The 14,817-nt window shown below is 43.0% G+C and overlaps 2 protein-coding genes across 5 annotated transcripts in view; one reads left to right on the top strand and one right to left on the bottom strand.

The window, feature by feature from the left end:
* Acox1 (acyl-CoA oxidase 1) overlaps positions 1–10,510 on the bottom strand; it is a 27,187-nt gene extending 16,677 nt beyond the window's left edge. Inside the window, exons 1-3 of one of the 4 annotated variants that reach the window (XM_008831362.3) lie at positions 10,329–10,478; positions 10,011–10,170; positions 1,956–2,116 (exon numbers count right to left, since the gene is read on the bottom strand). In XM_008831362.3, the coding sequence (XP_008829584.1) occupies positions 1,956–2,116; positions 10,011–10,170; positions 10,329–10,437 (430 nt within the window). In that variant the 5' untranslated portion in view covers positions 10,438–10,478. Of the gene's footprint in view, positions 1–1,955; positions 2,117–9,464; positions 9,481–10,010; positions 10,171–10,328 lie in introns of those variants that run through there. The other 3 variants (XM_008831361.3, XM_008831360.3, XM_017797701.2) reach the window with 3 other exon arrangements.
* A 79-nt stretch (positions 10,511–10,589) lies between these two features.
* Positions 10,590–14,817, top strand: part of Ten1 (TEN1 subunit of CST complex) — a 24,146-nt gene continuing 19,918 nt past the window's right edge. The window contains exon 1 of the mRNA XM_008831363.3: positions 10,590–10,727. The gene's annotated coding sequence lies outside the window, so the exon portion shown is untranslated. The remainder of the gene's footprint in view (positions 10,728–14,817) is intronic.

The raw sequence follows: 14,817 nt of genomic DNA, 5'->3' as shown, positions 1-14,817 counted from the left end.
ATTTATTTATTTATTTATTTATTTATTTATTTATTTATTTATTCAGTCTTTTTGAGACAGGTTCTCCCTGTAGCACCAGCTGTCCTGGAACTCACTATGTAGACCAGGCTGGCCTCGCACTCACAAAGATCTGCCTGGCTCTGCCCCCCAAGTGCTGGGATCAAAGGCGTACGCCACCACACCCGGCTACTTGTGATATTTATAAACAGCAGAAACATTAGGCCAATAGGAGGCCAGTAAGCCTCAAGACAGCTCATATCTTGTGTCTCCTATGAAGGATGTAGGGCTATGAAGTCAAATTCACAATGATGAGCCCTAAAACAAAAAGGGAGGTTCTATACCACAAAACCACTTCAAGATTACAAAACACACATGCTCTCCTGTCATGTGAATCTACCCACACACACTCCAAGAAAAGACAACCACTGTATAATACAATGTTATTTTTCTTTCCTCAGGAAATCTTTTACCAGGGTAATATTTCAGTACTGATATCCTGAGTAAAGTCTTGGGTATCTGTGATAAAACATCATCAGACACACAGTCTACAGCCCCCCTGGGGGTTGATAAAGAATATTTTTCTTAACCCAACTCATAAATCCAAAAACAGTTAATTAGACACAAAATGAACTCTTGCTGATTTTTAAAATTTTTTATTTATTTTTATTTTATGTGTATGCGTGTATTGCCTACATGTCAGTAAGTGCACCCGTGTCGTACAATGCCTGCAGAGGTCAGAGGCTGTCGGATCCCCTGGGACTGGAGTTACGGACAGTTGTTAGCTGCCATGTGGGTGCTGGGATTCAAACCCGGGTCTTCTGCAAGAACAACCAGTGTTTTTAACTGCTGAGCCATTTCTCCAGCCCCGACTCTTGCTGATTTTTACATCCCTCGAATTCTTCTTTTTGAAAGAGGGTCTTATGATATATCCTAGGTTAGTCTCAAATTTGAATTCCTCCTGCCTCAGCCTCCCAGGTGCTGGGTTAGAACAATGTGCCACCACACTATCCCAGCACTTGGGAGGCTGAGGCAGGAGGAATGCATGTTCAAAGCCATCCTGGGCTACATAGTGAGACTTTGTCTTAAAAAAGCAAGGGGCTGGAGAGATGGCTCAGCAGTTAAGATCTTGCAGAGGACGGAGTTTGATTCCCAAAAACTATATGGTGGCTAACAACCATCTGTAACTCCAGTTCTAGGAGATTCAACTCAGTCTTCTGACTTCTGTGGACTTACACATAGGCAGACGATACACTCATAAACATTAAAAATAAAATTAAAAAAACAAAGCAAACAAACAAGAAAACCTCAAACACTCAAACTTACAATAGTCTTACCAATGCTCTTATGAAAACAAATCTGTTTCACATTAAGACCAGAAACACAACTTGCTGAAAGTATCCAGGCATTTAGGAACATTTTTACCAAGAATTATTGGCAGTAAAGAATCCACATTTATGGGGGGAAAAATGTATGAAAAAGACAGCTGGAGTTAGATAAAGAAAACCACAAGATTCAGACTGGAGTTACTAGTGAGATGGTTCCCAGCGTCACTACACCCCCATTTTGAATTTCATTAAAGAAGAAAGGCATCTCAAGACACTGCTGACACACTACCTCTGAAGAATTCCACCAGTCTGTAATAATTACACAGACCAACGCAACAGGGTGCTTTGACACCTTAAACTCCTCCTTTCTAAACTGCTCAGCACCTACGAGTGGGTACATATGACAATGACAAAGGTTTTAGGAATTAACACTGAAGGATGACAGGTCAGAACCCTGGGCTGATTTATGGGGATATGAACTCAAAGAAAAAGAAGCTGGGTATTGGTATAACAATTTAAAAATAAAATCCCAAACATGCAGCAGCAGGGAAAAAAAAAAATCAAACAACAGCAGTCACTTTCCTTGAATTCCTGAGGTAAGTTACCATGGACCCTCAGATGTGGACTAACTGTGGCCCATTTCCGTCTGGGCGTAGGTGCCAATTATCTGAAGTTCTTTGGACGGGTGCAGCCATTTCTCCTGCTGAGCAGTGGTGCCCTGATTCAGCAAGGTAGGGATAAACATGGAGTAATTGAGGCCCAGAGGTTCCACAAAATTGACCAAAGGCAGTCTACAGGAGAGAAAAGAAAAGGTCTCAGCCTCACTCTAGAAATAGATCCTACCAGCCATTCTGTTTTCCTTTTATTATTGTGTGTGTGTGTGTGTGTGTGTGTGTGTGCGTGCTCATGAGCACAGGCATGGAAGTCAGAGAACCATTATATGGAGTAGGAGTTCTCCTTCCACCTTCATGTAGGTTCCAGGGATCGCACTCAGGTTGCCAGGCTTGGTGGCAAGCACCTGCTGAGCCATCTTGTCAGCCCCCAATCCATTCTTCACAAACAGTCTTGGTCCTTAGGATGAAAACTAGAAAATTAAAGCCCTTCTCTTATGAAATTAACATTTACCATTTTACTGTCTAAAAAGCCAAAATAGGATCTTACAGGGTCTCTTCTCCTGTTAATCACCTTGGGGCCAAAATTCTTTTTTTTTTCTGGTCCTGAGGACTAAACTAGTACCTCAGTCAGGCTAAGCATGGGTTCCATCACAGAACCACTCCTGCAGTCTTCAGAATTCTTTTTTAAAATCTATACTTGGGCTGGGTGTAGTGGCGCACACCTTTAATCCCAGCACTCAGGAGGCAGAGGCAGGTGAATTGCTGTGAGTTCAAAGCCAGCCTGGTCTACACAGTGAGTTTCAGGACAGCTGGGGCGACAGGGAGACCCTGTCTCAAAAAGACCAAAAATAAAAAATAAAAAAAAAATCTACACTTAATCCAAAACATTGGGTTTTGTTGGTGGTCTTATTTGATTGGTTGGATGCTTTAGACTGTGTGTATTGTGTACTTTCAGTTTTACTTGTTTTGAAGATTAAAAAGAACTTGGGGGGCTGGAGAGATGGCTCAGCAGTTAAGAGCACTGACTGCTCTTGCAGAGGACCTAGGTTCGATTCCCAGCACCCACACAGCGGCTATGAACTGTCCTTAACTCCACTTCCAGGGGAATCCGAAGCCCTCTTCTGACCTCCGCAGCATTGCATGACACAGGTGCACCCACACACATGCAGACAATACATTCATACACAGAAAATAAAAATAATAAAATGTTTAAAAAAAAAAAAAAGCCTCAGGCCAGACGTGGTGGTACACACCTTTAATCCCAGTACTCGGGATGCAGAGGCAGGCAGATCTCTGAGTTGGAGACCAGCCTGTTCTCCATGGTGAATCCAGGACACAGCTGGGGCTACAGGGAGACCCTGTCTCAAAAAGACCAAAAAAAAAAAACCACAAAAAACTCAGTAGAACATTAATCTATATAGCTTAGGAGTTTTAACAAAAACTCCTAATAACAGTTTATTGTTGTTGTTTCAAGACAGTCTCACTATGTACCCCAGGTTGACCTAAAACTTACTATGTAGCCCAGGTTAACCTCAAACTCCTAGGAATCCTCCTGCCTCAACCTCCCAAGTGCTGGGATTACAAGCATGTGCCACCATGCCTGACTGTAAGAATAATAAACTATCTTTCCCTTGATAATCCAAGCAAAAATCCTAAAAAATAAATACAAATTTCAGGGCAGAATTATAGATCTCTAATCATCTTTATGGTTTACAGATGACAAATAGCTAGTATGAGCAGCTTTTACATCATCCCCAATGGCCAATGAACAAGGGAATGCTGTGTATGACACTGAAATTCAGCCCTCAACTATCTTTTCATAACAGAAGATATGAAATAAATACAAATTGCTCAGAAGGCTCAGCCTTGACTATGCTGTCCTACAGATTCCCTGGGGGTCTATTTTGCATTTTGACACAGCATGTATCTAAAGACCTTGAAGTACAAAACATTTATCTACCTAAGTGACCTTGATGACTAGTAAGAAGTGTCATAAGGAACAGAGCATAGACAAAGAAGGGTAGACTGCCACTCTATTTTGAGGCCTACCACCTTAAAGAAGCAGTAGCAAGCACAACATACCCTCTTAACTGTTCTACTTCCTAAATAAATACTGCACAAATGATCCCATTCTTTTATGCTTTACATAAATCATAATCCACTTTCAAACACCTTTTTTCATAGGTGCTCTTAGAATTTGATACTGTCAATAATCAAACTTAACTAACACAGGGGGCTGGAGAGATGGCTCAATGGTTACGAACGCTGGCCCCTCTTTGCAGAGGACTCAGGTTTTCAATTCCCAGCACCCACATGGCAGTTAACAACCAGTTACAGGGAATCTGACGCTCTCTTCTGACCTACATGGACACTGCATGTCATGGGTACACTGACATACATGTAGGCAATACGCTCATACACATAAAATAATTTTTTATTTTTTTATTTATTATTTTTATTTTTTATGTGTATGAGTGTATTGCCTGCACGTATGTAAGCTCACCTGTGTCCTATAATGCCCACGGAGGACAGAAGAGGCCATCGGATCTCCTGGAACTGGAGTTAATGGACAGTTGTTAGCTGCCATGTGGGTGCTGGGATTCAAACCCAGGTCTTCTGCAAGAACAACCAGTGTTCTTAACTGCTGAGCCATCTTTCCAGCCCCTATAACCCACCTTTTAAAATCTTTTTGAGACAGGGTCTCCCTGTAGCCCCAGCTGTCCTGGAACTTACTATGTAGACCAAGCTGGGCTTGAACTCACAGAGATCCGCCTGTCTCTGCCTCCCAAGTGCTGGGATTAAAGGCATGCGCCACCACGCCTGGCCTAAAATAGTATTTTTTTAACTATGAACTAATACAGGTTCTACCAGAGGGAATAACTTCTGTGCCTTAGGCCCAGGTAATGTAAACAGCTTCTGTTCACAAACATCAGAGAAGAATGTTTTCTCTGCTGTCAATGATTTCATTTGTGTGGTTAGGTCAGAAAATCACTTTTCAGCTGCGGATTCAGCTTAGTGGTAGAATGTTTGTCTAGCATGCACACAGCACTATGTTCAATTCCTAGCATGGCAAAAATAAATAAATCACTTTTCACGTATGCTGGGCACAGACTTGTCTAAACATCCAAGAGATGACTGACTAGCTGACATCTAAATAAGTAAATAAACAACAATAAAGAACCCCAATAATGAAATACCTTTGGGCCCTGACATCATTTTCATCAATTGTTACTTTAAACAGGAGGGAAGCTGGTATGGCACATGCCTATAACCTCAGCACTAGCTCTTAAGGCTGAAGCCAGACTGGGCTACACAGCAAGACCCTGTCTGGAGAAACAAATACGAGGGAAACGGGAGAGGACTAGGAAGGGAAAAGGTGAGTCAGTTTCTAGTACGTTAGGTTAGCACATCTTAGGTGAGAGGTTAGCACATCTTAGGTGAGCAAGCACCAAAAGCCTGTGGAGGAGAAACGGAAAATCCGAGGGCCAAAAAGGCAAAACACTCCGGACAGGCATTTCTGGTCTCACTGAAGCCATGTGTCAGGATGCATTTCCCACTTCGTTATATATGATCATAAGGAGAAATGAATGACACACCAGAATTAAGAGGAGTTAATTTAGGTGCTAGAATGTGGAAAATATAAGGCCTTCTAAACCAATGAGGGAACTGAGAGGGCTGAGTAACTTAGCAAAATATTCTGAAGACTGAAAATGTCATTAACACAAAAGCATGCTTAAGACACTGAGAGGAGCTGGGTTGTAGTGGCACACACCTTTAATCTCAGCACTCAGGAGGCAGAGGCAGGCAGATCTCTGAGTTCAAGGCCAGCCTGGTCTACATAGCGCTACACAGGTCAACTGGGGTTACAAGGAGACGGTCTCAAAAAGACCAACACACACACACACACTTTTACTAATTTTCAAAATTACTTGGTGCTAGGAGAAAGCAGCTTGCACCTACAATCCAGCAAGCAGGCAGGAGGGTTTCCAAAAGTCTAAGGCTAGTCTGGGTTAAACAGTGAGTTGTATAGGCCAGCTTGGGGCTACAGTGTGAGACCCTTCTTCAGAAGGAATAAAGAACCTAGTGTGGTGGCACACACCTTAATCCCAGCACTCAGGAGGCAGAGGCAGGCAGATCTCTGTGAGTTCAAGGCCAGGTAGGGCTATAGGAAAACCCTGTCTCAAAAACCCAAACCAACAACAACAAAATACCCCACAAAAACAAAATAGTACCAAAAATAAAAATAAATAAATGACCAGTAAATGTACCAAATCCTCAGAAATACGCCTGCTTCATCGACTTTAGCACCCCGCCCCCATTTCCCATTTCAGCATTCTGGTAACCCACTGTAGTTCACATTAATGGTTTGTTTGGTGATACTTAAAATACCAACGTTACAGTCAACGAGTTTATAATACTGATAGGATTATATGCTCAAAGGATGTCCTGACAGCCTACCATAACTGCCAAGGATAATTTCAGTCCCTGTCTCTAACATAAATAAATCTCTTCATTATATCCTAGGAACACTGGAAGTGTCAAAGGACATTGAAGTATCTTTAATATTTCATGTGAAAAATGATACACAGACCACAATGAAGGACTTTGTTACAGCTCTTTGTGATCTACCTGAGTTTGGTTATATCCTGTGTTCTATTAGCACAGGTTATCAAAGAATTTATACCAACTCTGAAGCATGCTGCCTCATCCACTTGAAACAGAACAATTTCTTTTCTTTCATGCTGTTTTGAGGAGGTACAAAATCTTAGTCTTAAAGTTTGTAAACCCAGCTCAGATCACAGTAATGGTTTTCTAGAATTTACTGTACTTCAATATCCCCACTCAACCATGAGTTACAAACTTCAGAAACAAAAATGAGCACATGGAAATTGGTATTCTGATTTTGACTGCCAAAACTAAATAATTTTCTTTTTTTATGTAGCTCAGCCTGGCCTCAAACATGTACCTCAGGGCGACCTTGAACTCCTGATCTGCTTGTAAGAGCTAGGATTACAGGCATGAGCCACCAAGCCTGGAAACAGAGGATTATTATTAGTTTTATTAATATTCTATTTATTATTTTTATTTTATGTGTACGCGTATATTGCCTGCATGTAGGTAAGTGCACACGTGTCGTGCAATGTCCATGGAGGACAGAAGAGGCCATCAGATCCCCTGGAACTGGAGTTTTGGACAGTTGTTAGCTGCCATGTGGGTGCTAGGATTTGAATCCAGGTCTTCTGCAAGAACAGTGAGTGTTCTTAACCGCTGAGCCATCACAATCCAGCTCCCAAAGAATTATTTTTGATGACTAAAACTGAGTGGAGTTCTGAGGAAAGTCCTAAGAGGCAAAGCAAACCATTTATCTTCATAATAAACCAGCCAAGTTGAAAATGATACCAAAAGCATTAGTCCATAGAACAAATGAGAAGTAACACTACTAGATAAAAGCAGAACTTGTAACATTTTGGTTATCTTAGTTCTTGAAAATATACTATTTAATAAAGTTTAATCTTTTTAAGTCAGGCAGGGGGACTCATGCCTATAATCCCAGCACTCAAGACACTGGGGCATAAGGACTGCCCCAAGTCAGAAGCCAGCTTGGGCTAAGCAGTGAGTTAGTTCCAGGACAACCTGTCTCAGAAACAACACAAAACAAAATTTGTTTTTCCTGTGTTAAGGTGCTATGGATTTAACCGGGGGCACTGAGCATGCTAGGCAAGAGCTATGATTTATACCTGGCCCAAATTTTTATTTTATTTCTATTTACTCATTTGGTAGTACTAAGGATTAAACCTAGGTAATTGTGCACACTAGGCAAAGCTCTACCATTGAGCTGCATTCTCCAACCCCAAAATTTTATCTTTATTGATGACAATACTAGAAACCCCAAAGAGATGCCCAGAAATGAGTAAGAAGTGTTAAGAGATGCTACAGACCTCGAAATCTTATAGTACAGTGTTTATTAAAGCTAAGGTGTGGGGAGGGGATAAAAATCCCTATTTCTATAAATAATTTAAAAAGTGTAACAGAAATGGGTGGTCTGAGAACAGGACACACTCCAGCAATAGGATAAGGCAGGCTTTATGTAAAAGATAACCATTAATAAACACTACCACTAGAATCTACAATGCTAGATTCTTAGAATATCTGATTGATTCTGGGGTCTGACAGGTTTATACTTCCCATTACTTTAAACTCAAGATCTGTATTTTCATAAAAATATAATCTGATAGCTGGGCATGGTGGCTCACACCTTTAATCCCAGCACTGGGAGGCAGACACAGGCGGATCTCTGTGAGTTCAAGGCCAGTCTGGCTTACATAGTGAGTTCCAGGACAGCTGGGGCTACAGGGAGACCCTGCTTCAAAAAGACAAAAAAAATAAAAATTAAAAAAAAACTGCTATTGTGCTAAAATATTTAAATGTCTGGTCTTGCAACTGGAAACTTTTTCAAAAACTAGGTGGCCTCTTTTTTTTTTTTTTTTTTTTCCTTCAGTGCTGGGAATTGAACCCAAGGGCCTTGTGAGTACTGGGCAAGCTCTCTACCAAATCCAAGTTCAATTTGCATTTAAGTAATTAAAAATCGGGATGTTTAGGCCAGGCATGATGGCACATGCCTTTAATCCCAGCACTTTGGAGGCAGAGGCAGGCGGATCTCTGTGTGTTCAAGGCCAGCCTGGTCTACATAGTGAGTTTCAGGCCAGCTGGGGCTATAGGGAGACCCTGTCTCAAAAAACCAAAATAAATAAATAAATAAAATAAATAAATAAATAAATGGGGGGCTGGAGAGATGGCTCAGCAGTTAAGAACGCTGTTCTTGCAGAAGACCCGGGTTCGAATCGCAGCACCTACATGGCAGCTAATAACTGTCCATAACTCCAGTTCCAGGGGATCTGAAAGCTTCTTCTGGCCTCCTTGGGCATTGCACGACACAGGTGCACTTACCTACATACAGGTAACACTCATACATAAAATAAAAATAATAATTAAAATATTTTTCAAAAATCAGGATGTTTGGAGCCAGATACCCGGGTTCGAATCGCAGCACCTACATGGCAGCTAATAACTGTCCATAACTCCAGTTCCAGGGGATCTGAAAGCTTCTTCTGGCCTCCTTGGGCATTGCACGACACAGGTGCACTTACCTACATACAGGTAACACTCATACATAAAATAAAAATAATAATTAAAATATTTTTCAAAAATCAGGATGTTTGGAGCCAGATATGGCAGCACACGCCTTTAATCCCAGCACTTGGGAGGCAGAGGCAGGCAGATCTCTGTGAGTTCAAGGCCAGCCTGGTCTACATAGTGAGTTCCAGGATAGCTGGGGCTACAGGGAGACACTGCTTCAAACAAACAAACAAACAAACAAACCAGCTGCAATGAGGAAAAAAAAAAAAAAAACTTTGAAAAAAAAAATTCTTTCGTTCCAAACATCCTGATTTTTATTTTTTATTTTATTTTTTTTGGTCTTTTTGAAACAGGGTCTCCCTGTAGCCCCAGCTGTCCTGGAACTCACCATGTAGACGAGGCTGGCCTTGAACTCACAGAGATCCGCCTGCCTCTGCCTCCCAAGTGCTGGGACTACAGGCATGCGCCACCACGCCCGGCTGAAACGAAAGAATTTTTAAAATTATATTTAAATTTTTATTTTATTGGGGAGCGGTGCACATGTGACACAGCAAGTGTGTGGAGGTCAGAGGACAACCTGCCCAGCTGATTCTTTCCTATTATGTAAGTTCCGGGGACTGGAAGGTCATCAGGCTTGTTTGGTGATGACCTTTAGCTGCTGAGCCGTCTCACCGGCCAAAAAGAATTTTTTAAAGTAAGATTCTTGAGAATAAACACTTGAGCGTATCCATTCATCTAAAATTCATCGTTAGCATTTTAGAAACATGCCAAGCCATGCCACTAAAAGACGCAGATGGAAAAAGTAATCATATTGTTTTCAACTAAAAAAGAAAACTACCAGTTTGAGCTTTGAAACGCCATGCAAGGTAAAAAGTCGTCCAGACTGCAACTGTAGTCTGGGCTTCCACTGTGTTCTGTGCTAAGGCATACATACTTTTTAAACCATAGGATTTCCTCAGGGTCTGAAATGCCAAACTCCCTCATCTTCTTGACCATGATGGCACTCTTCTTGACAGCCACCTCATAACGCTGGCTACGAGTGAGGAAGTTACAGTCCTCATGCTGGAAATCGGGGTCGTTCAGAATCATGTTCTCTGCAAGGCAGTGAAAAGGCATCAAGAGAAACAGTGACAGTCCCTGCATCTCAGCAGGTTTGGCCAGAGGGCGATCCCCTCCCAACCCTGCCACGGGACATCCATCCCAGTGGGGGTCCCGACTTCTCGGGAACCGAGGCCTGGCTCCCCGCCCTCACCGATTTCTCGGCGGCGCCGGGTGTTCTCGGCGCTGCCGTCCAGGATGTGTGTGATCAACTCCGGGTTGAAGGTGGCGGAGGCCCGCTCCTTGCGTAGGTCGGGGTTCATGGCTGCGGCCAGGGTTGGTAACGAAGGAGACAGCGGTAGAGACGACAGGAACCGTGTCAAGCAGCTCCAGCTGCCAGCCCGCCCCTAAGAGTAGCCAGCGACAGCGGAAGACCCCGCCCCGCCCTCTCCGGCCCGCCCCTTCCCCAGCAGCCCTTCCCTGCGTTGATCCGGGATCCTGGCAGCGTCGGACGAGGAGGCGGCAAGAGCGCCGGGACCGCCCGCCCGACGGACGAATCCCCAGCGCCCGGCCCGGGGAGGTCCCCGACCAGCTCCTCGCCAAGGCGACCCAGGTAGAAGGTCAAGAAACCGCCTCGCGACAGGAGTGGGGGAGGAGGGGGCCCAAGAGACGACGCCCCTCTAGGCTCACATGATCTCTGGGGCGGGAAGAAGGAGCCTGAAGCCCAGGCGTTGTGTACACGGATTGGCTGGGGCCTTGGGAGGGGGTGGGGCAATAAGGCTCTGACGAGATTGCGCCTGCGCTTTGGGACTCGCCTGGCTTGAGGCTTCCGGTCCTTTCGTTATACCCTCCCGGGAAATGAAAGGGGAGGGGATGTTATGGTCCTGCTTTTGGTCTGAAGTTATAGGGGAGAACTATGGGTTATTCTGGAACCTGCCCTTGCATGGAACGCCATGCAAGGTAAAAAGTCGTCCGGACTGCAACTGTAGTCTGGAGCAAAAGGGGATTGGCATTGTGGCGGAAGTTCACTGTCTACTGTTAAAATATCAAATATTAGAGACTTGACTTTAGAGGCGTGGGCCGTGCATGAAGGTTTACAGAGGGAACTGGAAGTGTTTCACTTCATCCTCGTGGTCCAGACATTTTCCTTCTAAACTGGCAGTTTCTAAAGTCTTGACATTTGTTTGAGGTATCGCTGTCATCGTGATCAAAGCCATTAATGTACACGTGCCTAAAAAATTCAAGTGTAGGAAGATAATATATATATTGGAGGGGGTGTTCTATTTTGAGACATGGTCTCCCAGTAGCCTCAGCTGTCCTGGAACTCACTACGTAGACCAGGCTGGCCTTGAACTCACAGAGATCCGCCTGCCTCTGCCTCCCAAGTGCTGGGATTAAAGGTGTGCGCCACCACACCTGGCAAGATAATATATTTTAAAAAAACAGTTGCTGGGGCTGGAGAGATGACTCCAGCAGTTGCATCGGCTACTCCTATGGAGGATCTTGGTTTAGTTCCCAGTATCCACATGGTGGCTAATAACCATCAATAACTCCAGTTCCAGAGGATTCATCTCCCTTTTCTGGCCTCCACAGTCCTTGGATGCCTGTGGTGTACCAACATACATGCAGGCATAACACACCTAAGAATTTTGTAAATTAAAATTTAAACTGGGGTAGTGGCACAGGCCTTTAATCCCAACACTCAGGGAAGCAGAGGAAGGCTGATCTCTTTGAGATCGAGGCCAGCCTGATCTATATAGTGAGTTCCAGGCCATCTGGGACTACAGGGAGACAGTCAAACCCCCCCCCCAATTTTTTTAAGAAACTAAAATTAAAAAAATTGCCTAACCTCAGAAACAGACATTTTTCACCAGATTTTGTTGTTGTTGTTGTTTTGGTTTTTTTCTTCCAGTTCTTCCTTAAAAAGTACCAAGTAGTGTGTGGGAATGTTATTCAGTAGAATGCTTATCTAGGACAAAGCCCTAGGTTTGATAAAATGGGTGAGGTAGCCCTGGCCTGTAATCCCAGATGGAAGCCAGGGGATCAGAAGTTGAAAGCCATTCACAACTACATATCAACTTTGAGTTACATGATACCTGGTCTCAATTTTTTTTAAGAGCTAAGTAAAATACACAATTTCATTTGGCTTTAGCTATCTTTTGACTTCATAACAACACTAAGGAGAACTGCACTCCTTTTTATGGCTCCCTAATCTGTCCTTGTAACAGCATATTTCATATATTTTTGCAGCAAAAGTATTGAGAATGGGTGAAATAAATGAGGTATTCATCTTGGGTCCAAACTTTAAGGGAGCTCAAAATACTACTCTTATTTCAAGGCACTTTTTTCCCCTCTGGGTGCTGGGGAAGGACCTCTGAGCTACATACTGGACCCACAGTCTTTATAAAAATCAGAATGCCAAGAAAGTTATGATAAACAAAATACCAAAAATTTAAGTACGATTAAATCATCATGGCTGAGAGTGCCTTTGGTGGCAGGCCCCACCATATGTGAACAAGGCCCTGTTATGGATGTTTAGCTGGGCTGAGAATTTTATTCCTCTTATCAAAAGCTGGCACTTACAGAGCTGGAGAGATGGCTCAGCGGTTAACACTGTTTTTGCAGAAGACCCGGGTTCGAATCCTAGCACCCACATGGGCAGCTAATAACTGTCAGTAACTACAGTTCCAAGGGCTCTTGACAGCCTCTTCTGTCCTCTGCCGGCATTGCACGGCACCAGTGCATTTACTTACATGCAGGCATAACACTCATACACATAAAAATAATAAATAAAATGTTTTTTTAAAAGCTGGTGCTTAAAATTCAATCAACACAAACTATGGATGAGATAAAATAGTTTGTTAGTTAATGGGTAAAGGGGAAATACTCCCTGACAGAGCTTTGGCAATATCTCAGAGAAGGGAAGATCTGGTTAGAATTATTGACCTATGGAAATTTGACCTGGCCTGGTGGCACAGGCCTGTGATCTCAGCTACTCAGAAGGCGTAGGCGGGAAGATCACAAGTCCTAGGTGTGCCTAGATTGATTTTCACCTTTTTCATGTTCATCCATTGAATTAATATCTGATAATGCCCCCAGAAACTGTGGTAGGCAAGAGGACATGGTTGGCACCCTTGAAGACCTTGTTGGAGAATGAATTTCAACTGGAACATGTAGGAGAAGGAGCAGTGATGTGAAGGTCTGGGAAATGCTGTTCCTGTCTAAGGAAGAGCTTGAGTACAGGTTCTGAGGTGACCATAAACCCGAGGAAGGGAGAGGGGAAATAAAGGCTCCATGTGAGCCAACCTGAAAAGTGCTCTCAGTTGTATCAGTTCTCCTGGGAAATCATCTTTCACGTGTTTTCCACGGAGTTATGGGTATGACAATCAATTCTGGAATTTCATTTTTAAACCCTCACACATATTTCAATAACAGAACAAAGAAGCAATCTACCTTTCACCTAGATTTTCTAGTTAACATTTTGCCATACTTGGTTTATCTGTCTCTGGTAGGTCAACTTTGTTTATTTGCTTTGTGTTTTGGAACTATTTGAAAAAGTATTGCAGAAGTTCTCCTTTACTTATAAATACTCAAAGATTTCCTAAAAATAAGGACTTGTACAAAAAAATTATCAATTAAGATAATTAACATTGGCTGGCAAGATGGCGCCTTGGTTAAGAGCACTGGAGGCTCTTGCAGAGGACCTGGGTTCAGTTCCCAGCACCCACATGGTGATTTACAACCATTATTAACTCCAGTTCCAGAGGATCTGACACCCTCTCCTGACCTTTACAGGCATTGCACATGTGTGGTACAGCTACATATATGCAGGCAAATCACTTATATACATAAAATTAAATTAATTTTTAAAAATTAAAAAAAATGAGGCCAGGTGTGATGGTGCACACCTTTAATCCCAGTACTCAGGAAGCAGAGGCAGGTGAATCTCTGTGAGTTCAAGGCCAGCCTGGGCTACATAGAGAGTTCCAGGTCAGCTGGGGCTACAGGGAGACCCTGTCTCAAAAAAGACCCCCCAAAATTTTTTTATTTAAAAAGGTAATTAACATTGATACAGTAAGCACTATATTTAATCTACATTCCTCTTCATGGCTTGGTAATTGTCCAGTACTGTACTTTACCAGATGTTTTTTTCTCTTGATCTAAAATCTAATCTAGCAATATAAATGACATTTCATTAGCTGCCTGGGGCTGTTCTAACAAAGTGACACAGAGTAGCTTAAAGGATAGACATTTACTGTCTTGTTTCTTGAAATGTCCACAGCGCTTGGTATAGTAACTCACATTAGAGAGCAAGTACTTGGGAAGCTGAGACAAGACTATGGAGAGTTAGAAGCCAGCCAGGGACCCAGAGTAAGACCCAGTCTTTAAAAGAAATTGTTTATGAGCTTGATGCGTCCCGGGACTGGGAGGGAGACCCTGTTCTAGGCCTCACTTCGGGTGGTTTGCTGGCAGTCTTCGGTGCCCCTTGCCTTGTGTTCACATCACGCCATGTCTGCCTTCATCTGTACTTGGTCATCTGTCATGGTTTTGTGCCCTGATTTCTCCCTATTAATTTTTCTGTTGTATCAGTTTTTTGTGGTGTTAGGATCAAACTGAGAATCTTTTGTGGGCTAGACAAGTGTTCTACCACAGAGCTATATCCCCAGCATGCATCTCCTCTCCTCTTTCCTGTTCTTTAAAAA

The sequence above is a fragment of the Nannospalax galili genome, unplaced genomic scaffold, assembly GCF_000622305.1.
Source record: "Nannospalax galili isolate Female #2095 unplaced genomic scaffold, S.galili_v1.0 scaffold634, whole genome shotgun sequence".
Lineage (NCBI taxonomy): Eukaryota > Metazoa > Chordata > Mammalia > Rodentia > Spalacidae > Nannospalax > Nannospalax galili.
This window is presented reverse-complemented; position numbering and strand designations above follow the sequence as displayed.